This window comes from Catharus ustulatus, chromosome 27, assembly GCF_009819885.2.
Source record: "Catharus ustulatus isolate bCatUst1 chromosome 27, bCatUst1.pri.v2, whole genome shotgun sequence".
Lineage (NCBI taxonomy): Eukaryota > Metazoa > Chordata > Aves > Passeriformes > Turdidae > Catharus > Catharus ustulatus.
Window position 1 is genome coordinate 1,528,827 of NC_046247.1, and position 27,518 is coordinate 1,556,344.

The window sequence follows — 27,518 nt, forward strand, 5'->3', positions numbered from 1 at the left end:
CAGGTCACTGCTAAGGAGGCAGATCCCAGGAGCTGAGCCCAGCGTGGGAAAGCCAGGCCGGGAAAATCCTCCCTGGAGAGCCTGGGCTCCCCGGAGCGCTCCGTGAGAAAGGGGGCTGGAAATCAACTCTGCATCCTGACATCATGGATTTACATCATCCAGGGACTGGGCCCGCAAACATCCTCCCCAGCCCCAGCACAGGAGGAAAACAAAAAGTTTTCCAAAGCCTGTTTTGTTTGTTTTCTCTCTTTTTTGGAGATTGGGGTTGAGTGCAGAGTTGCTCCCCAAATTGATGGGAGGGTCGGGGGCAGAGCAGGGACAGAGACCCAGCCAGGTTTTCCAGGGTTTATTTATCTGCTTTGAGGAGGAGAGTTCTGCTGGATGTGGGTTTTGCAATGAGGGAGAAGGAGGAAAACATCCTGATGGGGGAGGAAACGGCAGAGATAAGGGGGGAAGGAGACTGTCATTCCTGGTGGGAACCAGCCAGGCCCTGCATGCAGGGAATCCCCAAAAAGTGAAGGAAAATCAGATTTAGGGGTTTGGTGGGCAGGGGAGGAGAGGGGAACATCACCCAGCATGTCCCTGTGGAGGTCAGCAGACAGGGGAACACTTCAAACCCTAAAAAATGGAATTAATGCAAGTTCTGGGAGCGCTGTGAGATAGGGATGGGTTTGTAGGAGCAGCACGGGATGAGCCCAAATTCCTCCTGCAGCATTCCCAGCCTGGAATGTCCCAGCCTGGAATGTCCCACGGTGAGGGGACAGGGCTGTGTGACACCCTCAGATCCCCCTGGGGGGTTCCCCCAGCTCTGGGGGGGCTCATCCCCATCCCAGGGTGCTCCCACACCCTCTCAGGGGGCTCACCCAGCCTCCCCAGGGTGCTCATCCCACTTTTGGGGTGCTTGGCCGCCCTTCCTGGGGTGCTTGTCCAGGTTTTTGGGGTGTTCATCCAGGTTTTGGGGTGTTCATCCAGTTTTTGGGGTGTTCATCCAGGTTTTGGGGTGTTCATCCAGTTTCTGGGGTGCTTGTCCTGTTTTTGGGGTGTTCATCCAGTTTTTGGGGTGTTATCCAGTTTTTGGGTGTTCATCCAGTTTTTGGGGTGTTCATCCAGGTTTTGGGGTGTTCATCCAGTTTTTGGGGTGTTCATCCAGGTTTTGGGGTGCTCATCCAGTTTTTGGGGTGTTCATCCAGGTTTGGGGGTGTTCATCCAGGTTTGGGGGTGTTCATCCAGTTTTTTTGGGTGTTCATCCAGTTTTTGGGTGTTCATCCAGGTTTTGGGGTGTTCATCTAGGTTTTGGGGTGTTCATCCAATTTTTGGGGTGTTCATCCAGGTTTTTGGGGTGTTCATCCAGTTTTTGGGGTGTTATCCAGTTTTTGGGTGTTCATCCAGTTTTTGGGGTGTTCATCCAGTTTTTGGCGTGTTCATCCAGGTTTTGGGATGTTCATCCAATTTTTGGGGTGTTCATCCAGTTCTTGGGGTGCTCATTCCAGTTTTTGGGGTGTTCATCCAGGTTTGGGGTGCTCATCCAGGGTTTTGGGGTGTTCATCCATTTTTTTGGGGTGTTCATGCAGGTTTTTTGGGTGTTCATCCAGTTTTTGGGTGTTCATCCAGCTTTTGGGGTGCTCATCCAGCTTTTGGGGTGCTCATCCTGCTCCTGGGCTCCTTGCCCACCATTCCCAGCTCCTCATTCAGGATTTGGGGTGCAGGATAAGGGGTGAAGGGGCAGGGATGCAGGATTGGGAATCCAGGACCGGGTGAAATGGGGCTGGAAAATGTGGGGGACGCAGGAGTTGGAATTTGGGGTGGGAATTTGGGGTGCCAGACCAGGACATGGGGGTGGGGCTGGGGAATTTGGGGGTGTGGATGGCACCAAAGGGACGGATGAGTGCTGGGATTTTTGTAGGAATATCGGGGGGCCAGGATTGATCCCGGGCATGCAGGGTGGGGCTGGATCGGTACCGGGAGTGGGACCGAGTGGGGGCACTGGATTGGACTGGGAATACTGGAGTGGAGTGGGGCAGGAGAGACATCGGGGGAGCGGCGAGTGAGGGATCGGATCTGGGGCTGGAGTGGGAACGGGGAAAATGGAACAGGAACGGGGAAAGTGGAACGGGACCGAGGGAGATCAGGATCGGTACCAGGGAGATCAGGATCGGTAATGGGGAGCCCGAGATGGGACCAGGAATGCTCAGCAGGATCGGTACCGGGGATTTGGGATGGTACCAGGGAGATCAGGATCGGTACCAGGGACACCAGGATCGGTACCAGGAGATCAGGATCGGTACCAGGAGATCAGGATCGGTACCAGGGAGATCAGGATCGGTACCAGGAGATCAGGATCGGTACCAGGGAGATCAGGATCGGTACCAGGAGATCAGGATCGGTACCAGGGAGATCAGGATCGGTACCAGGAGATCAGGATCGGTACCGAGGAGCTCGAGATGGGACCGGGAATGCTCAGCAGGATCGGTACCGAGGACATGGAACGGTACCGGGGAGATCAGGATCGGTACTGGGGACACCAGGATCGGTACCAGGAGATCAGGATCGGTACCAGGGAGATGGAACGGTACCGGGGAGATGGAGCGGTACCGGGGAGATCAGGATCGGTACCGAGGACATGGAACGGTACCGGGGGAGATCACGATCAGTACCGGGGAGATCAGGATCGGTACCAGGGAGATCAGGATCGGTACCAGGAGATCAGGATCGGTACCGGGGAGATCAGGATCGGTACCAGGGAGATCAGGATCGGTACCAGGAGATCAGGATCGGTACCGAGGAGCCCAAGATGGGACCGGGAATGCTCAGCAGGATCGGTACCGGGGATATGGGACGGCACCGGAGAGAGCCCGATCGGTACCGGGGGACACCAGACGGGACCCGGGGGGTTCAGGACGGGACGGGACGGGACAGCCCCGGCCCGGGGGGTGCAGGAGCGGGGGCTGCGGGCCAGGTCCCCGCAATCGCCCGTCCCCGCCGCCCCCCCGGCGCTGGCCCCGCTCCCAGCCCTGCGCCCGGGGCTGCAGGGGCCGAGCTCCGCGCTTGAACCCGCCCCCGCCAGATCTCATTTCCCTAAAAAAAAAAAAAAAAAAAAAAAAAAAAAAAAAAAAAAAAGAAGTGGAAGGGAAAAAAAAAAGAAAAAGAAGAAGAAAAAAAAATAGAGGGAGAGAGAGCGAGGGAAAAAAAAAAAAAAAAAAAAAAAAAAAAAGCGAAGAAGGGAAGGAAAGAGGGAAGAGAGGAAGGAAAAAAGCCCGGCCGGAGCCATGGCCGGGCTGCGGAGCTGCGGGCTGCTCCTCTGCCTGCTCCTGGCCCGGGCCCTGCGCTTCCCGGACTATTCCTACGTGCTGGAGGAAGAGGAGGAGGACGAGGAGCCCCTGGACTACAAGGACCCCTGCAAAGCCGGTAGGAGCGGGGGGATGCGGACAAAGGGGAGCGCGGGGGGGGCGCGGGACCGCGAGTGCGGGAGTGAGTGTGAGTGTGAGTGGGGCTGTGAGTGGGGCTGTGAGTGAGGTTGTGAGTGTGAGTGGGGCTGTGAGAGTGCCCCGCACTCATCTCGGGGCTCTGCACGGCGGAACGGGGCCGCTCGGGATGGGGGGGACGGGAGGAGCAGCGGCCGGTCCCGCTCCGGGATGCATCTGGTTGTACTTAGGGTGAGGAGCAGGGGGGGCTGGCCGGGTTCCCCGATTTTTCCCCCCGCTCTTGGCTGCACTGGCAGCTGTCAGAGGTGGTGGGGAGCCCCCAGCCCCACCACAGAGCCCATCGTGCACCCCCATCCCTGAACCCACACTCTGGGCTTTCTCCCTCTCCCCCAGCCCGCAGGCAAAGCTCGTCCCCTCTGGGACACCCGGGAGGTGCCACCACGGGCTGGGGTCTCTCTGTGCCGGGACAGGGGGTTGGGAGCTGCTCCCCGGCTTTTGGGAACAAACTGGAAACAAATCCCTGTGTCCCAGAGCGAGCCACAGCGGATGGAATGATTTGGGGAGGGGGAAACTGAGGCACGGGAGGGCTGAGCCGGCTCCAGGGCCGGGGTCTGGCGGGGTCTGGCGGGGGATCACGTTTCTCTGTACTGGCATTGTCTGAGCTGCGAGGCGGCTGTTGATATAACTCTGTCTACACGAGGGCTTTTTTCTGGCCAAAAATCCTTCCCTTCCTGCCCTCCCGGGCTGAAACAGCAAGGCTTGCAAAACCGTCCGGGCAGAGCCGGCTGGAGCCTTCCCCTGCTCCCGCTTCCTCCGGCTGAGAGCCACAGAGGAGGCTTCACCCGGATTAATTCTGGCTTTGCCTCTGTCCCCTCCTCGCCCCGCTCCTGAGCACCCCAAAATCCCCCCGGGGTTGCCCCCTCCCCACTCCCGTCCTGCCTTTATGGGATCCTGATGGGATTAATTGAATTACCGGAGCTCTTCCTCGGGGGTGGGGTGAGGGGGGGATCAGGCCCTGCCACGCATCGAGCCAGTCACCGAGATGATGAAATTCAATTTTCCTGGAATCCTGAACTCCCTGACCCCCTCCATGGCATCCCCTGAGAGGGTTTGGTTCAGTTTTGGGGTTCAGTTTTGGGGTGTTGAGACCCTCCCCGAGCTCACAGAAACAACCAAGCACCGAAATTTTGCCACCACCGCTGCTCCAGGGAAGGAAAACACCGGGAGAGGGATTTGTGTTGTTCATGCCAGAGGTATCCTGAGGCCACCGGCTGCCCGGCCACCCCCGCTGATGCCACCCCCGCTGATGCCACCCGTCTGCAGCGGTGCCAGCGGAAGGGGAAGAGCCTCCCAAGGATGCCAAAGCGGGAGATGCAGCCCAGGAAGGAACCGGCCCCGCTCGGCACGGGCGGGTCTCGGTGCCCGGGTCAGATCCGGGTCGGATCTCCGGTTGGGAAAGGAGCTGGAATCGCTCCCAGCACCCCCAGCTGGGCTGGGACAGCGTCCCAGGGCTCGCTCTGGCTCATCCCAGTTTGGTGATGGGAGCTGAGACCCCTCGGGTGCTTTGGGGTGATTGAAATGTGGGGTTGAACCCCCCCTGCCCAACATTCCATCCCCCTGATCCATGGGGAGGGGGACATGGGGGTGCGCTCAAACCCCCTTAAAATCAAAATTTTGTGGGGAATCATCTCTCCCAAACTCCCACGGGGAGCTCAGCATCACCTGCACGGCACAACCAGGCACACCCGGGTGGGACTGGGGGGCTCTGAACCCCCTTTCCCAGCTCCAGAACCTTCCCAGCAGTGCCTGCAGCTCTCCAGCCGGGATTTCACCTAGATTACACTTTCCAGGCGTAGCCAACCCGGGCTACTGGTTGCAGTCACACTTGTCAAGCTGCCCAAAAATATTTTCCAGCCGTTATATGTCACTTATTCATGCAGGGTAAAAATCCACCCGCGGAGCCGGGGCCGGCGGGAGGCCCGAGGCTCGGGGCTGGGCAAACCTCGGAAATCCCAGCCCGATCCCGGGATCTGCTTTATTTTTGTGTAATCACCCGTTCCTTCGGCGCGGCGGCATCTCCGAGGGGTGCCCTGGAGAGCCGGGGGGGCTCGGGGCTCGCTGCCCTCCCTCCCCCTGCTCCTGGGAAACGTCTGGGTTGTTGATTCACTCCCGAGGGTCGTGCCCAGGGGGGGACAGCGCTTCCTGAGGCTTCATCCACGACTGGGAAACACGGGGAGAACAAAGCAGGATGCGGGGAGAGGAGGGGGAATGGCTCGCGGTGGGGTTTCCCCAATTTTTTTTTATTTTTTTTTCCCTGGAGAAGGGTGTTTTCCGGGCAGCAACGTGTCCTGCTGGCTGCCTGCGGCTCTGCTGAGAGTTCTTGGAGAGAAAATCGCAGTGCGATCTGCCTCTCATCGCCCGGCCGAGGGGTTTGGGAGGTCACTGATGGCAAAATCCGGGTGGCAAAGCGAGTGGGGAAGGGTTAAGGTGTGCTGGGAGTGGGGACAGGCAGCACGACAAGGGGGATGGTGGCAGGAGGATGCCCAGAGCTCTGGGACACAGATCCCGGGATGTCCCCAGGGGTGCAGAGCTGGGTGTCAGGGCTGGCTGGGTGTGCTGAGAGTGGGGACAGGCAGCACAGACAGGGGGATGGTGGCAGCAGGATGCCCTGGAGAGGATGCCCAGAGTTCTGGGAGCGGTGGGACACAGATCCCGGGATGTCCCCAGGGGTGCAGAGCTGGATGTCAGGGCTGGCTGGGTGTGTTACAGGTGGGGACAGACAGCAGGACAGGGGGATGTGGCAGGAGGATGCCCCGAGCCATGGGACAGAGATCCTGGGGTGCCCCAGGGGTGCAGAGCTGGGTGTCAGGGCTGGCTGGGTGTGTTATCAGTGGGGACAGACAGCACAGACAGGGGGATGCTGGCAGCAGGATGCCCAGAGTTCTGGGAGCGGTGGGACAGAGATCCCGGGATGTCCCAGGGGTGCAGAGCTGGGTGTCAGGACTGGCTGAGTGTGTCATGAGTGGGGACAGGCAGCACGACAAGGGGGGTGGTGGCAGGAGGATGCTCAGAGCTCTGGGACACAGATCCCGGGATGTCCCCAGGGGTGCAGAGCTGGGTGTCAGGGCTGGCTGGGTGTGTTATGAGTGGGGACAGGCAGCACGGACAGGGGGATGGTGACAGGGGGGTGTGGCAGGAGGATGCCCCGAGCCATGGGACAGAGATCCTGGGGTGCCCCAGGGGTGCAGAGCTGGGTGTCAGGACTGGCTGGGTGTGTTATGAGTGGGGACAGGCAGCACAAACACGGGGGATGGTGACAGCAGGATGCCCCGAGCCGCGGGACAGAGATCCCGGGATGTCCCTGGGATGTGGAGCTGCGTGTCCTGGGTGTCCCCGTCTCCATTCCCTGCTCCTGCTGCCACCAGGCTCCTCTCCAAAGTGACAACAACCCCCCCCCGCCACCGCGACATCCCCTTGGCAGCGCGGTTTCCAAATATTTTCCTTTCCAGCAGCTCTCCCTCGCACGGCACTGGTGCTGTTGGCCCGGGCTGTGTTTTCCTCGGTGACCTGGCTTTGGAGAGGGATGTGGGGAGACCTCGCTGCCTCTCACGGCTCCTTCCAGCCCAGAGCTCCTCAGCTTTGGCATCCTGGAGGAGGCTTTTCCCTCCTTTTGCTGTCACGGAAAGGAAAATCGCTCCCCCCTGGAGCGATCCGAGCATCCCTCCCACCCCCGAGCTGCCCCCGGACGGACATTTCCTGCCCCTGGAATTTGGATGTTTATTCGAGGCTCCGCGGTGCTTATTTCATGGCCTGGAGCAGGGAAGGAGCTTTGGAACCTGAATGCTGCTCGGGGCAGGGAGGGAATTTGGCTCTGGGTGCTCAGGGAAGCGTTGGCGGGGGGAGGATGAGCCTTGCACCGCGGGGAATTCGGGATTGGGATCATCCCTGCCGGCTGGAAATGGTGTTTGAGCCTCTCTGCAGGGTTCTGGCATCCCAAAAAACACCGGCTGGGATGAGGATGCTCCAGGTGGGGATGGCAGTGCTGATATCCGAGCTCAGGGTTGGTTTTTTTTGGGGTTCCCCGTGCTCTATCCCCCCGTGCCTCAGTTTCCCCGGGGCTGTGATCTGGCCTGGCTCCCAGCCCGGCCCCCGAGCTTTCAATTCCTGCTTTGTGCCTGCCCTGCTGCTCCGAAGGTGCTCTGGGAAAGCAAATATTCCTCGGGCCGGCTTCAGAGGCGGGCTGCTGCTCCCAGCGCCGGCGGGGGGCACCGGGAGAGGGGCTGGGGGGGATTGGGGGGACAGGAGAGGAACTGTGACACTTTTGGGGGACAGGAGAGGGGCTGGGGGGGTTTGGGGGGACACAGAGGGGCTGGGGGGGTTTGGGGGACAGGAGAGGGGCTGGGGGGGTTTGGGGGGACAGGAGAGGGGCTGGGGGGTTTGGGGGGACAGGAGAGGGGCTGGGGGGGTTTGGGGGGACAGGAGAGGGATTGGGGGGGATTGGGGGGACACAGAGGGGCTGGGGGGGATTGGGGGGGACAGGAGAGGGATTGGGGGGGATTGGGGGGACACAGAGGGGCTGGGGGGGATTGGGGGGGACACAGAGGGGCTGGGGGGTTTGGGGGACAGGAGAGGGGCTGGGGGGGATTGGGGGGACAGGAGAGGGGCTGTGACACTTTTAGGGGACAGAAGAGGGGTTGCTCGGGTTTTGGGGGACACAGAGGGGCTGTGACACTTTTGGGGGACAGGAGAGGGGCTGTGATTGTTTTGGGGACAGGAGAGGGACTGTGACTCTTTTGGGGGACAGGAGAGGGGCTGGGGGGGTTTGGGGGGAACAGGAGAGGGGCTGTGACACTTTTGGAGGACAGGAGAGGGGCTGTGACTCTTTTAGGGGACAGAACAGGGGCTGTGACTGTTTTGGGGGACAGAACAGGGGTTGCTCGGGTTTTAGGGTACAGGAGAGGGGTTGTAACTCTTTTAGGGGACACAGAGGGGCTGTGGCCGTTTTAGGTGACAGGACAGGGGCTGTGACACTTTTAGGGGATAGAACAGGAGCTGCTTCCCCTCCATCCTGTCCCCTCTGTCCTGGGGGTCTCCCAGAGCCCCTCTGGCTGCTCCCCCACCAGGGCAGACCCCCGGGCTCGGGGGGTGCCGAGGGGTCCCCTCTCTCTGTTCACAGCCCCGCACTGTTTTGTCTCGCAGCTGGGCCGGCGTGCGGGGGCGAGGGGCGGTGCGAGGAGCATTCCTCACATATTTAAGAGCTCTGAGAGCCGCTGGGATGCTGCTCCGCTGGATTTACAAACCGGCAGCTCGGCTGAGGCCGGGATACACCGATTTAAAACCTCCCTCACATCCCAAATCCTGCTCGGTTGGGAGGGATGCTCGAGGGTTTGGGATGGAGCTGCTGAATCGCTGAGGGGATGCTGGGCTGGGTGATGATTCCTGTGCTGTTCAGAGCTTTTTGGGAGCCACACAGGGGTGACAATCCCTCCTGCTCAGGGCCCGTTCGGGATCTTCACAGGGATGAGGCTGCCCTGTGTCCTTCAAACCCCCACGAGGATGTTGCCCAAATTTTGGAGGGATTTTTGCAGGGATGAGAGCCCCTCCTTCTCAATGTCCTTTAAGGGTTGGTGAGACCCCCATGAGGATCCTCCCCACCCTCTGGAGGGATTTTTGCAGGGACGAGACTGCCCAGTGCCCTCCAAACCCCAATGAGGATCTTGCCCAAATTTTGGAGGGATTTTTGCAGAGATGAGACTACTCAGTGTCCTTCAACACCCCCATGAGGATGAAGATCCTCCCCACCCTCTGGAGGGATTTTTGCAGGGATTACAGCCCCTCCTGCCCTGCACCACGCACCGGGAGCCTGCCGTGCCCCAGACTGCCCTGGAATCCGATCCCCTGCTGTTTATCTGCCCTGCCAAGGCTTCCCCACGGCTCTGTTTGCTTTTCCCGGCTCACCAGAACACCGAGTCCGTGCCCTCTGCTCTTCCCACCGCTCGTTTGATCGCGTTTTTTTCCAGCCTCGGTGGGGACCGAGGTCGGGCTCATCCCAAAATCGCAGCGAGGTCAGACCCTGCACTGCTCACCCTGCCCTGGGGGTGAGGGATGCTGAGCTCCTGCATCCCAGGCAGGGAAAAAAGGGATTTTACAGGGATCCCTGAGCGGGCAGGAGGTGCCTGCAGGATCGGGATGGGGTGCTGAGGGGTTTGGCTCGGGTCCGAATGAGGAACCTTGTTTGTCTGTTCAGCCCCGCGGTTACGTCACCGTTCCAAGAACCCGAAAGAAAACACAGCACAAAAAAATTAAAAAAAAAAAAAAAGTCAAACAACAGAGGAGGGCTGAGCTATCTCCCGGCTGTGGAGGGGGAAGAGCTCTGTGGGAGCAGCTCCCGGAGGGCTGGCTGTGTGCTGGGGGCTGGGAGGGTGTGCAGGGATTGTCTGTGCACTGCTTCACTGCTGAGTGCTCCGTACCCACGTCTGGCCTTGGAGCGTCCTGCTGGCACCGCATCCTCCTCCCTGGCACTTCATCGTCCCCTTCAGCACCGCATCCTCCCCTCTGACACCGCATCCTCCTCTCTGACACCGCATCCTCCCCTCTGACACCGCATCCTCCCCTCTAACACCGCATCCTCCTCCCTGGCACCTCATCCTACCCCCTGGCACTTCATCCTCCCCTTCAGAACAGCATCCTCCTCTCTGGCACCGCATCCTCCCCTCTAACACCGCATCCTCCCTTCAGCACCGCATCCTCCTCTCTGACACCGCATCCTCCCCTCTAACACCGCATCCTCCCCTTCAGCACCGCATCCTCCCCTCTAACACCGCATCCTCCTCCCTGGCACTTCATCCTACCCCCTGGCACCTCATCCTACCCCCTGGCACCGCATCCTCCTTCCTGGCACCTCATCCTACCCCCTGGCACCGCATCCTCCCCTTCAGAACAGCATCCTCCTCTCTGGCACCGCATCCTCCCCTCTGACACCGCATCCTCCTCCCTGGCACTTCATCCTCCCCTCTAACAGCGTATCCTCCTTCCTGGCACTTCATCCTACCCCCTGGCACCGCATCCTCCTCTTCAGAACAGCATCCTCCTCTCTGACACCGATTCCTCCCCCTAACACCTCACCCTGCCCCCTGGCACCGATTCCTCCCCGCTGGCTCGGACCTTGCCCCCAGCGCCTCTGTGCCCGAGCAGAGAGCACAGTCCGCGGTGTCTGGGCTGGGGACAACTCAGGGACACAACAGGAATGGCTGGGGACATGTGTCCTGTGTTTGGGACATGTGTCCCGTGGTTTGGGGTCTCCTGTGTCCCGTGGTTTGGGGACATGTGTCCCGTGGTTTGGGGTCTCCTGTGTCCCATGGTTTGGGACCTGTGTCCCGTGGTTTGGGGTCTCCTGTGTCCCGTGGTTTGGGGACCTGTGTCCCGTGGTTTGGGGTCTCCTGGGCACCGTGCCCTGGAGGGTGAGGGGATTGCTGCAGGGAAAATCCCCTCGGGGGTGTTTGCTCTGTTCCAGCCTCATTTGCAGAGGGTCCCTCTCACTTCCAGGGGTCCCCTCTGCTTGCAGGGAGTCCCCCCCACCTCTGTCACACGAGCAGCGTGGCAGTGTCCCCAGTGACGCCCCTCAGGGAGTTTAACACTGTCTGGAGGTTTTTAGTGAACTGAAACCCCCCCAAATTCCCTCCACGTGTCACCTCCTCCCTCGGGAGCGCAGGCAGCGAGTGGGAGGAGGACGTGAGCGGAGCCCAAACCAACCTGGGAGTTTCTCAATCCCACACTCTGGGCTTGGCCCCGACGTGTCCGTGCAGGGCTGGCTGTCACAGCCACCACCCCCCGTGTGCTGGGGGGTTCTGGGGGAGCCCAGCCGCCTCCAACCCGCAGCAAAAGCAGCTCCCCATCCTCGGCCTGGCTCTCTCACATCTCCCAAATCCCTCACAGATGGTTTCTATATCGCCTGGCTCTGCTGGGCTGTAAGCGAGCTTACTTTCCTTGTCTTTCCATGCAGCTCTTGGCACGGGATGCTCGTCCTTGTCCCCAGCCCTGGTCCTCCCCCGCGCTGCCCGTTCGGACACGTCCCTGCCGGGCCCGGGGAGGGTGTGGGGAGAGGCCAGGGCCGGCTCCTGCCTCCGCTCTGCCCTCAAATTGCAGCCTGGCCGTGCCAGCCGCAGGTCTGTGCCAGGGGAGGTGCCGGCCCCGGCTTGTTTGTTCTTCCCTCAGTGCTGCCCCAGGTCTGCTCTGCACCCCGGAGATTGCCCCGATGGGATTCACCCGCTGCTCAGGGCTGGGACAGCCCCAAAATGTGCATTTATTACCCCAAAATGTGGATTTATCACCCCAAAATGTGGATTTATCACCCCAAAATGTGGCTCTTTCACCCCAAAACGTGGCTCTTTCACCCCAAAATGTGGCTTTTTCACCCCAAAATGTGGATTTATTACCCCAAAATGTGGCTCTTTCACCCCAAAATGTGGATTTATCACCCCAAAATGTGGATTTATCACCCCAAAATGTGGATCTATCACCCCAAAATGTGGATTTATCACCCCAAAACGTGGCTCTTTCACCCCAAAACGTGGCTCTTTCACCCCAAAACGTGACTCTTTCACCCCAAGATGTGGCTTTTTCACCCCAAAATGTGGATTTATCACCCCAAAATGTGGCTTTATTACCCCAAGATGTGGATTTATCACCCCAAAATGTGGATTTATCACCCAAAATGTGGCTTTATCACCCCAAAATGTGGATTTATCACCCCAAAATGTGGATTTATCACCCCAAAATGTGGATTTATCACCCAAAATGTGGCTTTATCACCCCAAAATGTGGCTTTATTACCCCAAAACGTGGATTTATCACCCCAATATGTGGATTTATCACCCAAAATGTGGCTCTTTCACCCCAAAATGTGGATTTATCACCCCAAAATGTGGATTTATCCCCCCAAAATTTGGATTTATCACCCCAAAATGTGGATTTATCACCCAAAATGTGGATTTATCACCCCAAAATGTGGCTTTATCACCCCAAAATGTGGATTTATCACCCCAAAATGTGGCTCTTTCACCCCAAAACGTGGCTCTTTCACCCCAAAATGTGGATCTATCACCCCAAAATGTGGGTTTATCACCCCAAAATGTGGATTTATCACCCCAAAATGTGGCTCTTTCACCCCAAAACGTGGCTCTTTCACCCCAAAATGTGGCTTTTTCACCCCAAAATGTGGATTTATCACCCCAAAATGTGGATTTATCACCCCAAAACGTGGCTCTTTCACTCCAAAATGTGGATTTTTCACCCCAAAATGTGGATTTATCATCCCAAAATGTGGCTCTATCACCCCAAAATGTGGATTTATCACCCCAAAATGTGGATTTATCACCCCAAAACGTGGATTTATCACCCCAAAACGTGGTTTTTTCACCCCAAAGCGCTCCACAGCAGCGCTGCAGCGCGGTTTGGGCTCGGTGCCGTGGGCAGGGCTGGGATCCAGGCTGCTCCTCTGATCCCATGGCTGCTCCTCTCACCCCGTGCCGCCTTCCTGGACCTCTCAGGGCGATCCAAACTGTCCCGCCTTGCTCCCATAATTAGTGGCTCTTTTGGGATCCGTTTATTGAGTGCTGGGAGCGCGACCTTGGCTGCGCTCTCCTCCATCCCCTGAGCTGCTCCGGCCGCCCCATCCCCGAACATCACCGAGCCCGGGGGGCTCCACACCCCAAAAACTGGAGAGGAACCCCAAGCCCACCTCCGGAGCAGTGCCTGACCCCAAAGCAGCCCCAAACCCGAGTCACAGAGCGGCTCTGGGATGGAGGAGGAGGAGGAGGAGGAAGGGTTGTGTGTTGTGTGCGGGGTTATGTCCTCCAGCCCCGTGATTCTGAAGTGTCTCTGCCTCCCCCGGTGCTGGAGGGGGGGTCCCGGCTCTGTTCCTGCGGGCTCAGCGGGAGCTTCCCGGCCCTTCTGGGAGATGATTCAGAGGTCGCTGCTTGGAGCATCCTGGGGCTGTCGGGGGGCAGGAGCCGGGCAGGAAGAGGGTCTTAAAGCCAGCAAGAGAGTGGGGGGGGAAGCAATTTTGTAACACAAATAATAATAGAAATCCTGAAAAGTGACGGATGGGGTTGATGCGATCCAGATGTGAGAGCAGGGCTGGCTCCAGCTGCTGGGGAGGGGGGGGAGCCCGGCCAGCAGCTCGCTCAGCTCAAGGAGAGAGGAGGAGGAGGAAGGGTTTGCCTTCATCTTCAGGGCTTGCCGGGTGTGGAGGAGCACAAAAGATCGTTCACACCTCCCTTTCCCCTGCCAGCCGCCTTCCTGGGTGACATCGCGCTGGACGAGGAGGACCTGCAGCTCTTCCAGGTGGAGCGCGTGGTGGACCTGGCCCGTCACACCATCACCCGCCTTCCCTCCAACTCCTCAGGTACCACAGCTCCCCCCTGCCCGTCTGCACCCTCGGGGGGCTCCCCTGCTGATCCCCCCCGAATCCCCACAGGTAACAACGCCACCAACCCCGGGGCCGGGCACAGCCGGGGCCGGCAGCGAGCGCGGAGCCGCCACCGCCGGGCGGCCACATCCCGGCCTGAGAGAGTGTGGCCGGACGGGGTCATCCCCTACGTCATCAGCGGCAACTTCAGCGGTGAGTGCCAGCCTGAGGGGTGACAGCCTCAGTTTCCCCTCCAGGCTGACCCCCACACCCTCTGCAGGCAGCCAGCGAGCCATCTTCCGGCAGGCCATGCGCCACTGGGAGAAGCACACCTGTGTCACCTTCCTGGAGCGCAACGACGAGGACAGCTACATCGTGTTCACCTACCGGCCCTGTGGGTACGTGCAGGGAGTGTCCCAGGGGGTTGGTGTGGGGGTCAGGCTGTTTGGGGGTGCTGGAGTTTGGTGTTGTTTGCCAGGGGTTGAGGTTGGTGGCACGGCACCAGCCCGGGCTCGCAGCGGGGGTGATGCCAAAGGAAACAGGGTTTGGACGGGCTCAGCATCTTCACAGATCAGGGTCAAGCACGTGGTGGTTGGGAGAAGGATTTCCCCTGGAATGGGAGCCCCTGTGTGGGTGCAAACCCTGAGGCAGGGTGCAGAGCCCGGGGCTGGAGCGGCTCAGCTGCAGGGCGGGGGGAGGATGGAGCTGGATGGGAGCAGAACCACGGGATTTGGGGCTGGCACAGCCGTGCCATGCCGTGCTGTGCCGTGCCATGCCAGCAGCTGAGCTCTCCCAGTCTCCAGGCAGAGCTGAGACTCGAGTTCCTCACCTGAATTTCACGTGTCAGGGATGATTCCCAGCGTTTTGTGGGACCCTCACCCTGATAATCCTGGTTTGTGAGCAGCAGGATGTCCCCAGAGAGTCGGGAATCACCCAATTCCTCCCCTCCAGGTGCTGCTCCTACGTGGGCCGCCGAGGAGGGGGCCCCCAGGCCATCTCCATCGGCAAAAACTGCGACAAATTCGGCATCGTGGTGCACGAGCTGGGCCACGTCATCGGCTTCTGGCACGAGCACACGCGGCCCGACCGCGATGACCACGTCTCCATCATCAGGGAGAACATCCAGCCAGGTGGGGATGAGCTTCCTCCTCCTCCTCCTCCTCCTCCTCCTCCTCCTCTCCATCGCTGCAGTGTCCCCGTGCTGTCCCCCGCAGGACAGGAATACAATTTCCTGAAGATGGAGCCGGAGGAGGTGGAGTCGCTGGGGGAGACCTACGACTTCGACAGCATCATGCACTACGCCAGGAACACCTTCTCCAGGTGCGGCCTGGGGTGTCCCCTCCTGTCCCCTCACGTCCCCTCACACCCTTGGGGACAATGGCACGGTGTCCCCACCCCCCGAGGATGGTTAATTCCCACCAAGAAACGTTCCCACTGCCGTTCTGGGCGGGATGAAATCCCTTCCCAGAGCAGGGAATCGCTGTCCCCGCGGTCACCTCCGCTGGGGACACGTCCCCGCTGACTCACCGGCCCGCAGGCTTTAATTAGCCGGGCTGCTTTTAATTAGCGGCGCCGTTTTTAGCATCCTTCCCCTGGTGGCAGCGGTGGGGAGAGGCGGTGATTCCCACTCGGCTCAATCCCTTTCCTGCCCCAGGGGCATCTTCCTCGACACCATCCTGCCCAAATACGACGTGAACGGCGTCCGGCCGGCCATCGGCCAGAGGACACGGCTCAGCAAAGGGGACATCGCCCAGGCCCGCAAGCTCTACCGCTGCCCAGGTCAGTGGCACAGCCCCGGGGCACGGGCAGGGCATCCCGGGCTTGGATTTCCCCGAAATTTTGGCAAAAAGTGGCGTCGTGCTGGATGGATTTGATGTTTTCGGTGGGTTTGGGGTGCTCGCTGCTGTGGGGTTCCCTGAAGGTGATTTTCTCCATCTCCACGTGAGCAGAATCTGCTCCTGTCAGGGTGTCCTTGGCTGCCCTCTCTTCCCACTCCTCGGAGAAAAGGGCGTCCCTCAGAGTGTTGTCCCAAAAATTCCTCTCTAGAGCATCTTCTAGAGCGGCCCTAAAAAGAGAATCCTCCAAAAGTATCTCCCAAAATAATCCCTCAGAGAAATCCCCCAAAGAACCTGTCCTGCCAGAGCATCCCTAAAATACATCTCCCAAAGAAATCCCCCAAAGATCATCATCAAGAACATGCCCCAAGAGCATTCCCCCCAAAAAAATCCTCCAAGAGCATCCTCCAAACAGCATCTCCCAAAAAACATCTCCCAAAAAAATCCCCCAAAGAGTATCCATCAAAAGCTTCTCTCAAAAAACTTCTCCCAAAAAAATCCTTCAAACAGCATCTCCCAAAAAACATCTCCCAAAAAACATCCCCCCCAAAAAATCCTTCAAAGAGCATCTCCCAAAAAACATCCCCCCCAAAAAAAAAATCCTTCAAAGAACATCTCCCAAAAAACATCTCCCAAAAAACATCCCCCAAAAAAAATCCTTCAAAGAGCATCTCTCAAAAAACATCCCCCCAAAAAATCCTTCAAAGAGCATCTCTCAAAAAACATCTCCCAAAAAAATCCTTCAAGGAGCATCTCCCCAGAGGATTCCTACCAAAGAATCCTTCAAGAGAAGAGCGTCCCCCCAGGGGATCTTCCAAGAAAAATCCTCCAAAGACAATTCCTCCGAGAGCAGAGCATCCCCTGAGGGCATCCTCTGACCCCACATCATCCTTGGAGAGCTCCCAGCAGAGCCCACAAATCCCCCCCGGGCATGGAGCAGCTCGCTGCTGTCACCTCCAAGGGCTGTGTGGCTGTCACCATGAGAGGTGGCATTGTCCCCAGGCACGTGCTCCGGGGCTGTGCTGGCAACATCTGCAAGGAGTTTGGCTCCCCGCACGCTCCCCGCTTAATTCCAGCAACTAATTAGCAGCCTGGAAGAGGGACGCCTTTGTGAGGGGCCCCACGGCCGTGCAGCCTTCAGAGGAGCAGGAAAAGCGATTAAAAAAAAAAAGGAGAAACCCCCCTGAAAAAGCCTCTCTGGATCACAACTTTCCCTTTCTTTTGTTTCCACTGTGAAGAAAGGAGGGGGGAAAAAAGGCAGTGAGCCCAGGTTTTGAGCAACCCTTTTTTTTTTTTGCACCGTTTCACCTTTCATCTCGTCGGGGAGGGAGGGTGAGGAGGGGGGAGCTCCTTGGCCCCCTGACAGAGCTCGGTGTGCCGTCATGTGGCTACCAGATGGCAGCGCTGGGCGAGCTCCAGGAAACCTGCCCGGAGCGGCGTGGCACGGCCGGGGGGGCCGGCAGAACTCCTGCTCCTCGGCTGGGATGTTGGAGAGGGGCCACAGAGCCGGGAGATGTCCCAGGGAGGGTTGGGGATGCTGGAGATGCTCCAGGGAGGGTTGGGGATGCTGGAGAGGGGCCACAGAGCTGAGAGATGCTCCAAGGATGGTGGAGAGGGGCCACAGAGCCGGGAGATGCTCCAGGGAGGGTTGGGGATGCTGGAGATGCCCCAGGGAGGGTTGGGGATGCTGGAGAGGGGCCACAGAGCCGGGAGATACTCCAGGGATGATTTGGGATGCTGGAGAGGGGCCACAGAGCCAGGAGATGCTCCAGGGATGATTTGGGATGGTGTCGAGGTGTCACAGAGCCGGGAGATGCTCCAGAGAGGGTTGGGGATGCTGGAGATGCTCCAGGGAGAGTTGGGGATGCTGGAGAGGGGCCACAGAGACAGGAGATGCTCCAGGGATGTTGGAGAGGGGCCACAGAGCCGGGAGATGCTCCAGGGAGGGTGGAGAGGGGTCACAGAGCCGGGAGATGCTCCAGGGATGATTTGGGATGCTGGAGAGGGGCCACAGAGCCGGGATATGCTCCAGGGAGAGTTGGGGATGTTGGAGAGGGGCCACAGAGCCGGGAAATGTCCCAGGGATGGTGGAGAGGGGTCACAGAGCCGGGAGATGCTCCAGGGAGGGTTGGGGATGTTGGAGAGGGGCCACAGAGCCGGGAGATGTCCCAGGGAGGGTTGGGGATGCTGGAGATGCTCCAGAGAGGGTTGGGGAGGGTGGAGAGGGACCACAGAGCCGGGAGATGCTCCAGGGAGGGTTGGGGATGCTGGAGATGCTCCAGGGAGGGTTGGGGATGGTGGAGAGGGGACACAGAGCCGGGAGATGCTCCAGGGATGATTTGGGATGTTGGAGAGGGGACACAGAGCCGGGAGATGCTCCAGGGAGGGTTGGGGATGGTGGAGAGGGGTCACAGAGCTGAAAGATGCTCCAGGGAGGGTTGGGGATGTTGGAGAGGGGTCACGGAGCCGGGAGATGCTCCAGGGAGGGTTGGGGATGGCGGTGATGTGGTTTATTTTTGGTTTTCAGGGTTTGGGTGGGTGGTGATGTGGTTTATTTTTGGTTTTTATGGTTTGGGTGGGTGAAGGGTACCAGGGTGAAGGGAGTGATGCTGTTCCTGCTCTTGGGGGTTTGAACTTCGCTTTTCTCCCTTCTCAGCCTGCGGGGAGACGCTCCAGGACAGCCAGGGGAATTTCTCCTCCCCGGAATTCCCCAATGGATACTCTGCCCACATGCACTGCGTCTGGAGGATCTCGGTCACCCCCGGAGAGAAGGTACCGCCCTCTCCCCGCCCTCCTCTTCCTCATCCCACCCTCGTTTTGGGCTTTCCCCAATCCCAATCCCCTTTTGGGGTTCCTGGCTCCACCAGGCTCCCGGCAGATGGGATGTGGGGGGAGCTCACCCCACACTCTCCCCTCTCCTCCCCAACCTCAGATCATCCTGAATTTCACCACCCTGGACCTGTACCGAAGCCGGCTGTGCTGGTACGACTACGTGGAGGTGAGAGACGGGTTCTGGAGAAAGGCCACGCTGCGAGGTAACAACCCCGGGGCTCCTGCCCGCTCCTCCTGCCCGCCGGGACCGCCCCGGGGCCGGCAGCGGGGCCGGGGGATCCCCTCTGCCCCTCCCTGCCTGCCCGGTGTCCCAAAGTCCTGGGGATGGGGGGAATTAACCCCCCAGAGGGGTTATTGGGGTGAGTGGAGCTCCCAGTGAGAGCAGTGTGGATGATCCGTCATCCCTCCCCACGGAGTGACAATGTCCCGGTGCCACCCCGAGGGAGGAGCTGGGTGTTCCCCAGGGAGATTCCAGAGTCCCCCAGAGAGATTCCAGGATCCTCATCCCATCCCTGTGATGTCCCCAGGGAGATTCCAGGTCCCAGCCCCATCCCTGTGATGTCCCAAGGGAGATTCCAGGGTCCTCATCCCATCCCTGTGGTGTCCCCCAGGGAGATTCCAGTGTCCCAGCCCCATCCCTGTGATGTCCCAAGGGAGATTCCAGGGTCCCCCAGGGAGATTCCAGGTCCCAGTGCCATCCCTGTGATGTCCCCAGGGAGATTCCAGGGTCCCAGTCCCATCCCTGTGATGTCCCCAGGGAGATTCCAGGATCCTCATCCCATCCCTGTGATGTCCCCAGGGAGATTCCAGCGTCCCAGCCCCATCCCTGTGATGTCCCAAGGGAGATTCCAGGGTCCCCCAGGGAGATTCCAGGGTCCTCATCCCATCCCTGTGATGTCCCCAGGGAGATTCCAGGATCCTCATCCCATCCCTGTGATGTCCCCAGGGAGATTCCAGGATCCTCATCCCATCCCTGTGATGTCCCCAGGGAGATTCCAGGATCCTCATCCCATCCCTGTGATGTCCCCAGGGAGATTCCAGGATCCTCATCCCATCCCTGTGATGTCCCCAGGGAGATTCCAGGGTCCCATCCCCACGAACTGGATGTTCCCCAAATCCCAGCTGGCCCCAGAATCCCCAGTTTGAGTGAAAGAGCCAGAAAAGCCGGAGGGGAGGGAGGGGACAAGCGGAGGGAGAAGCAGCCTTTGGATTTAGGCTGGAAAGGGGGACTGGGGGGACCAGGAGGAGGTGGTGGTGAGGAAGAGGAGGTGATGGTGAGGAAGAGGAAATGGTGATGAAGAGAAGGAGGCAGTAAGGAGGAGGAGGAGGTGAGGAGGAAGAGAAGATGGTGGAGAGGAAGAGGAGGTGGCAATGATGAGGAGGAGACAATGAGGAAGAGGAGCTAGTGGTGAGGAAGAGGAGGTAGTGAAGAGAAAGAAGAGGTGGTGGTGAGGAAGAGGAGGTGATGATGAGGAAGAGGAGGTCACAGTGAGGAAGAAGAGGTAATGGAGAGGAAGAGGAGGTGACAGTGAGGAAGAGGAGGTGGTAGTGAAGTACAAGAGGTGACAGTGAGGAAGAGGAGGTAACAGTGAGGAAGAGGAGGTGGCAGTGAGGAAGAGGCAGTGAGGAAGAGGAGGTAACAGTGAGGAAGAGGAGGTGACAGTGAGGAAGAGGAGGTTCCAGCACGGCAGCCCAGCACGCCTTCCTCCCCAGGCAGGTTCTGCGGGAACAAGCTGCCCGAGCCCATCATCTCCACCGACAGCCGCCTCTGGGTGGAGTTCCGCAGCAGCAGCAACTGGGTGGGCAAAGGTTTCTTCGCCGTCTATGAAGGTAGGGGGGCAGTGGGGCCCGAGGGGGCGAGGTGGGACCCAGGGGGGTGCTCAGGCTGCTCCTCCTCCCTTCCAGCCATCTGCGGGGGGGACGTGAAGAAGGACAACGGGCACATCCAGTCCCCCAATTACCCCGACGACTACCGGCCCAGCAAGGTGTGCGTCTGGAAAATCACCGTGTCCGAGGGCTACCACGTGGGATTGACCTTCCAGTCCTTCGAGGTGGGCAGGGCTCATCTCCTGTGCTCCCTCGCGATGGGTTTGGGGCTGCTGGATCGCTCCGTGCCTCAGTTTCCCCTCTCAGCAGGGGCAAGGATGGGTTAAGGGGTGATGGGAATAAAAAAAAAAAACCTGTTGTGTCACCCCCCCCTACCAGATCGAGCGTCACGACAGCTGCGCCTACGACTACCTGGAGATCCGGGACGGGAGCAGCGACTCGAGCAGCCTCATCGGCCGCTACTGCGGCTACGACAAACCCGACGACATCAAGAGCACCTCCAACAAGCTCTGGATGAAATTCGTCTCCGACGGCTCCATCAACAAGGCCGGGTTCGCCGTCAACTTCTTCAAAGGTTTGGGGGGGTGCTGCAGGGGGTGCTGGGGGTGGTCACAGCCCCCCCCGGCCGCTCACCCCCCCTGCCCTGCCCAGAGATGGACGAGTGCTCCCGGCCCAACAACGGCGGCTGCGAGCAGCGCTGCGTCAACACCCTGGGCAGCTACAAGTGCGCCTGTGACCCCGGCTACGAGCTGGCATCCGATAAACGCCGCTGCGAGGGTGAGTGTGCTCTGAAATCCCACCAAAAAATCCTCGCCGTGCCCCTCGGGGTGTCCCCGAGCCGCGGAGGTGACGGGAGCTGGGTGGTCCCTCCCTGCAGCCGCCTGTGGAGGATTCCTCACCAAACTCAACGGCTCCATCACCAGCCCGGGCTGGCCCAAGGAGTATCCCCCCAACAAGAACTGCATCTGGCAGCTGGTGGCGCCCACCCAGTACCGCATCTCCCTGCAGTTCGACTTCTTCGAGACCGAGGGCAACGATGTGAGTGAGGGGAGCGGCTCCTCTGTGCGCCCTGCGCCGCCCCCGGCGCTGCTGGTGGCCCTGGGGGTGGCACCAGCCGTGTCCCCAGCGCCGTGTCACCCCCCAGGTGTGTAAATACGACTTCGTGGAGGTGCGCAGCGGGCTCACGGCTGACTCCAAGCTGCACGGCAAGTTCTGCGGCGCCGAGAAGCCCGATGTCATCACCTCCCAGTACAACAACATGAGGATCGAGTTCAAGTCCGACAACACCGTCTCCAAAAAGGGCTTCAAAGCCCATTTCTTCTCAGGTAGAGCTCAGCTCTCCCTCACTTAGCCAGCCCTCCCCTGCTAACGCTCCCCTTGCCCACACTGGGGGTGCAGCCCCCGGTCCCAAAACCCTCCAGCCGCAGGCAGCACATTTTGGGAGGTTTTCTCCCTTTTTGGCTCCTAATTCCGAGGTGGGGATGCTCTCAGCGCGTCCCCAAATGCCCAGGGGATGCTGAGGTCCAGCTGTGCTCAGGGATGTGCTGGGTCCAGGGTGCTGCACCCCTCGGGTGGCATTACCAGGGTGGGGGGACGGTGACACCCCGCTCTGCTGCTGCTGCTGCTGCTGCTGCTGCTGCTCCCCGCTCTGCTGCACGGCCCCGGCTCCCTCCGCATCCCGGCGTCAGCATCCGGCCACGTCCGAGCTCCTCGGAGCGATCCCTCCTCCCAAAACAATCATCACCCTCCTCTCCCGGTCTGCCCCGCCGCTCTCCTCTCCCGGGCCACCCCGCCGGGACACGGTGTCACCTTCCGACGGGTCGGGCTGGGGACACGACAGAAATGCTGGATTTCTGGGGACTGCCACGGTGCCCTGGACACCACCCCGGCTGTGAGACACCCGCAGCACCTCCCGGAGTCTCCCGCTGCATTTTGAGGTCATTTTTACGGGAGCAGCGGGACCGGCATCCCCCCCGGAGCCCCCCGGGCATTTCCCGGGGCTCGAGGTGTCTCTGCTTTATTTGTTTAATTAAAACCAAGGCGAGTAGGGCGGCCCAGCCGTCGGGAGCCGGCACCCTGCACACAAAGTGATTCCTCGGGGAAGCCGAGCGGGACCACGGGGCAGCCGGGTGAGTCTCCCCCCTCCCCAAAACACTTCGGGCTCCTTCCCTCTCCCCTTCTCCCTCTTTTTCCCCATCCCAACCCTCTCCTCCACCTTCCCCCGCTCAGGTCTCGGGCTTTCCCGGCAGCAGGACCACGCTGGAGGACTTGGGGTCCCTCCTCTGGTCCCCCCAGGGTCTCTCCCTGGGTAAACCCCCCCCGTGCCGCCCCTTTTTGGCCGCGGAGGGTCCCCGTGTTCCATGGGGTGCCCAGGGCAGCCTGGCCGACCGGGTGCTCGTTTTTCCCCTTCCTCCTCCTCCTCTTCCTCCTCCTCCTCTTCCTCGCACATTCCGCCGGGGAATCCGTCACGGTGTCGGCATCCAGGTACGTCCCCCCGGGGGGCAGCGGGGGGAGAGGCGCTCCCGGGGGCTGCGGGGGCACTGAGCAGCCCGGAGCCGTCGGATGGAGGCGGGGGAGAGCGGTGAGAGCACGGCAAAGCCGGTTTTGGAATAAAGGATTGGTCGGAATAAAAGCGGTGGGGTTCTCACCGCTGCCAACCCTTTCCTGCTCTTGTCTCGCCCGCCCAGGCTCCCTCCGTCCCGCCAGCTCCCCCCGCGGTGCTGGAGCTGCTCTGAGCCCAGAAGCCCCTTCCCAAACCCAAAAGGGCCTTTCTGCCTCGCTTCCTCCTCCCTCCCACCGAGGAGACGTCAGGTTACAGCCTCGGCTTTGGGAGGTGGGGGGCGGGGGGCGCGGGGCAGGACCCCCCCTCTCTGCTGCCTCCAGGAGGGATCCCCGCTCCTCTCCGGCATCGCTGGGAGCTCGGAGCGGGACGCTGGGGGGGCTGCTGCCCGCTTGCTCTTGGCTTCTCCCACTCCCCAAAATACCGCCCCGTGGGCAGGGGGAGCCATAGGAAACGGAGGGGTTTTTTTTTGGGGGGGGGGGCTGGGAGGTAAATCCGGCCAGCTCGGGGTGACCCCAACCCCCTCCTAGGCTGGACACCCCTAGGAACCCACCCAAACCCCTCGTGCCTCCTCCTCCTCCTCCTCTCCCTGCCCTCAGAGGGTTCCCGGGGGTCCCCTCGCTGCTGCTTGCCCGGCTGTCGCTCCGCACGCCCCCCCTGCCCCCGCCGCCCCCCGCCCCCCATCGCTCCCCCCCTTCTCTCCCTCTCTCTTTGCAGAGAAGAAGCAGCAGCTGCAGCCCCCGAAATCGCGCCCGCCCGGCCTGAAGTTCCGCATGCAGAAGCGGCCGCGGGGCCCCTCCTGAGCCTCTCCATCCTCTCCGTCTTTCTCAGGAACTCCGCGGCCCCGGAGCCGTGCGGGAGCACGGTGGGACCGAGCCGAGCCGAGCCGAGCCGAGCCGTGCTGCCGGCCCCGGCAGCCTTTTGCTTGACAGAACTGGTTGTTGACCTTATTTTTAATTTTTTTTTTTAATTTTTTTTTACTTTTTTTTTTTCAAAGCACCCACCCCCTTGTTGTTTTTTTTTTCCCCTTTCCCCCCAATTTTTACCGTGTCTGTGACATTTCCTATCGATGAGTAAAGAGGGACTCCCGCGTCCTGGTCTTTCTTGCGCATCTTTGGTTGTCACTGTGTGTTTTTCTGCCTCCTTCCATCCATGCCAGCAGCAGGTAATGGTGACACCCATGGGTGAGCCCACGGGAGAGGAGGAACCGTCCCGGCTGGAGCTGGAATCGGGATGCTGGAGCTGGAATTGGGATGCTGGAGCTGCTTGCTGATGCCGGGGGCGCTTGCTTGGCTGGAGGGTTGGGAGGGGTTGAGGGCATTTTTGGGATGGAAATGCAGAATTTCAGCATTTCACAGCAATCTCTGTGGTTTTTTCTCAGATAAGGATGAGTGCTCCAAGAACAACGGGGGCTGCCAGCACGAGTGTCTCAATTCCTTCGGGAGTTACGAGTGCCAGTGCCGCAGCGGCTTCGTGCTGCACGACAACAAGCACGACTGCAAGGAAGGTGGGTCGGTCCCGAATTCTCATTAAAAATATCCTGCAAAATCGCCGAAAAAATTTCCTGAAAATTCACGCAAAATCAGCCCAGAATTTTCTCATAATTTTGCTGAAATCGCCCCAAAATCTCCTCAAAATCACCTAAAATTCCCAAAAAAATTCTCACAAAATCACCTAAAAATTCCTGCAAAATCACCTCCGAATTTTCACAAAACCTCCACAAAAATCTCACCAAAATTCCCCACAAAATCCCCAAAATTCTTTTAAAAAATCCCCAAAAAAATCACCGCAAAATCCCCACAAAATTGCCCCAAAACCCCCTCAGACTTTCCACCAAATCGACCGAAAATTCCAACAAAAATTCCCCCAAATCACCCCAAAATTCCCACAAAATTCCCCCAGACTCCCCTCAGAATTTCCACAAAATCGACCGAAAATTCCCACAAAAAATTCCCACAAAATTCCCCCAGATCCCTCTCAGACTTTTCACAAAATCGACCAAAAATTAAAAAAAAAATTCCCCCAAAATCACCCCAAAATTCCTACAAAATCCCCCCAGATTCCCCTCAGAATTTCCACAAAATCGACCCAAAATTCCAACAAAAATTCCCACAAAATCACCCCAAAATTCCCACAAAATCCCCCCAGATTCCCCTCAGACTTTCCACAAAATCGACCAAAAATTCCCACAAAAATTCCCACAAAAATTCCCACAAAATTCCCCCAGATCCCCCTCAGAATTTCCACAAAATCAACTGAAAATTCCCACAAAATTCCCACAAAATCACCCCAAAATTCCCACAAAATTCCCCTAGATCTCCCTCAGAATTTCCACAAAATCACCCACAGAACCGCCTCAAAACCCCCTAAATCCCCACAAAAATCCCACAAAAACCCCCCCAAAACCCGCTCAGACTCCCCCCATGCCCACCCCCGTGCCCCTCCTCGCTGTCCCCACAGCTGGCTGTGACCACAAGGTGACCTCGGTGTCGGGGACCATCACCAGCCCCAACTGGCCCGATAAATACCCCAGCAAGAAGGAATGCACCTGGGCCATCAGCACCACGCCGGGCCACCGCATCAAGCTGGTAGGGTTTGGAGGATTGGGTGACACTGGGGACACTTCTCCAAGCTTTGACCTCACCCAGAATCTCCGCAGAGTTTCTCAGAGCTGGATGTGGAGGCACAGCAGGAATGTACCTACGATCACCTGGAGATTTTTGATGGGAAGGACGCCAAGGCGCCGACGCTCGGTCGGTTCTGCGGGGCCAAGGAGCCCGAACCCATCATCTCCACGGGCAACAGGATGTTCCTCAAGTTTGTGTCTGATAACTCCATCCAGAAGAAGGGATTTGAGGCCACTCACACCACGGGTATCTCTGTGGGGTTAAGGAATGGGGTTATGGGGTGTCCTGGATGTCCCTAAATCCGTTTTTTCCCGCAGTGTGCGGAGGGCAGGTGCACGCCGAGGTGAAGACCAAGGATTTGTATTCCCACGCGCAATTTGGGGACAACAACTACCCGGGGGGCTCGGACTGCGAGTGGGTGATCATGGCAGAGGAGGGATTCGGTGTGGAGCTCATCTTCCGGACCTTCGAGATCGAGGAGGAGGCGGACTGTGGATACGATTACATGGAGCTCTTTGATGGTTATGATGGGACAGCCCCGCGCCTCGGCCGCTTCTGCGGGTCTGGGGTGAGCTCGGGATGGAGGGGGATGTGGGCTGGGCTGGGGGGTGAGAAATGATGGTGTGGGGTGGTGGATGAGGCTGTGGAAAAATCCCCAAAAATCCCCGTGGGAATTTGGTGTGGTGTGATGGTGATGATTCCCTCCCTCCACGCTGCGAATATTCCGCTCAGCCCGGATCTGAGCATCTGATCTGAGCGCCCCCTCCCTCCCTCACCCCCGCAGCCCCCCGAGGAGGTTTACTCGGCAGGAGACTCGGTGATGATCCGCTTCCACTCGGACGACACCATCAACAAGAAGGGATTCCACCTTCGCTACACCAGCACCAAGTTCCAGGACACGCTGCACACGAGGAAATGAGAGCCGGGGGTCCCGGCCCCGCCGCGGGCAGGGGAGGAGGAGGAAGAGGAGGAGGAAGAGGAGGAGGAGGGCAGGGAGGAAGGCGGGGAGCGCTGCCCCGCACAGACTGCACGGAGGACGAGCACACAGCCAACCTCAGCACTCAAGACACGCTCGCACGGGGCCCCGGGGCTCGGGCACCCACGGCACGGGGGCTCGGAGGGGGGGTCCCCGCTGGCAGCCGCCCACCCCGGTGCTGGGGGGGCCGAGCAGGACCCGCTGCCCTCCCCTGCCCCGGCCAAAGCTCTGAATGTACAAACCAGTAACCGGGAAGAGCCCAACACACACAAGGTGCTGTCTCTCTCTCTTGTACCCATGAAATAAATACCCTTGTACTTGGAGCGGGGGCAGCCCCGGCCTCTTTGCTTCCAGCCCGGCAAAGCAGCATCCAAAATGGGGCTGGGCTGGGGGGGAAGCACTCAGGACCCCAGTCCTAAGGGAAAACTCCCATCCTTGGGGTTCTGATGGAGCAGAGCCAGGAATTCCAGCGGAGGAGCAACCAGATTTTCTCCTGCTCACAGCGGGTCCTGTGCTGGGTGCTGGGCTCGCAGCTCTGTGCCCCCCGGGACCCTGCAGGTGGGTTCTCTCCTCACACCTTTATTTTGAGGTGTCTCTGAGGCAGCAGAGCAGCCGCTGGGGGGTGGGTGGGTGCCACGTGCTGTGCTCCAGCCCCGCTGGTGGCAGATGGAGGGTGGGCTGTGACACGGCCCCCGCGCCCACCGCCTGCTCCCACGTGTGCCCCGACCCCTCCTGCATCCCGTGCTCGCTGCTGGAGCCGCCTCTTCCCTCTCTGTGCCCGGAGAGAAGCGGGATGGGATTTTCATCCCGTCTCCGTGGTGCGAAGGGGGTGTGGAGTTCAGGGAGTTTTTGGTGACAGGACAAGGAGGGATGGATGTAAACAAAAACAGGAGTTCCACCTCGACACGAGGAAGAACTTCTTTCCATGAAGGGTGGCAGAGCACTGGGACAGCCCCAGGGAAGGGTGGCGACATTCCAAAGCCACTTGGATGTGCTCCTGTGTCACCTGATCCAGGTGACCCTGCCTGGGC

The 27,518-nt window shown here is 59.6% G+C and overlaps 1 protein-coding gene across 3 annotated transcripts; it reads left to right on the forward strand.

The window, feature by feature from the left end:
* Positions 1 to 3,218: 3,218 nt before the first annotated feature.
* On the forward strand, positions 3,219 to 26,810 carry BMP1 (bone morphogenetic protein 1). 3 transcript variants are annotated; one of them, XM_033081355.1, is made up of 20 exons: positions 3,219 to 3,405; positions 13,714 to 13,827; positions 13,900 to 14,043; positions 14,111 to 14,228; positions 14,782 to 14,960; positions 15,045 to 15,150; positions 15,485 to 15,609; positions 18,322 to 18,437; positions 18,598 to 18,700; positions 20,211 to 20,327; positions 20,403 to 20,548; positions 20,703 to 20,898; positions 20,976 to 21,101; positions 21,202 to 21,362; positions 21,469 to 21,649; positions 24,266 to 24,391; positions 25,345 to 25,472; positions 25,544 to 25,757; positions 25,829 to 26,079; positions 26,296 to 26,810. In XM_033081355.1, exons 1-20 carry the CDS (start codon positions 3,267 to 3,269, stop codon positions 26,428 to 26,430), a joined length of 2,925 nt encoding a protein of 974 aa, XP_032937246.1. In that variant the 5' UTR covers positions 3,219 to 3,266; the 3' UTR covers positions 26,431 to 26,810. The 3 variants fall into 3 exon arrangements, with proteins under 3 accessions (XP_032937246.1, XP_032937245.1, XP_032937247.1); XM_033081354.1 differs by having other exon boundaries at positions 13,714 to 14,043; XM_033081356.2 differs by lacking the exons at positions 24,266 to 24,391; positions 25,345 to 25,472; positions 25,544 to 25,757; positions 25,829 to 26,079; positions 26,296 to 26,810 and adding an exon at positions 23,602 to 24,255 and having other exon boundaries at positions 13,714 to 14,043.
* The last annotated feature ends 708 nt before the right edge of the window (positions 26,811 to 27,518 follow it).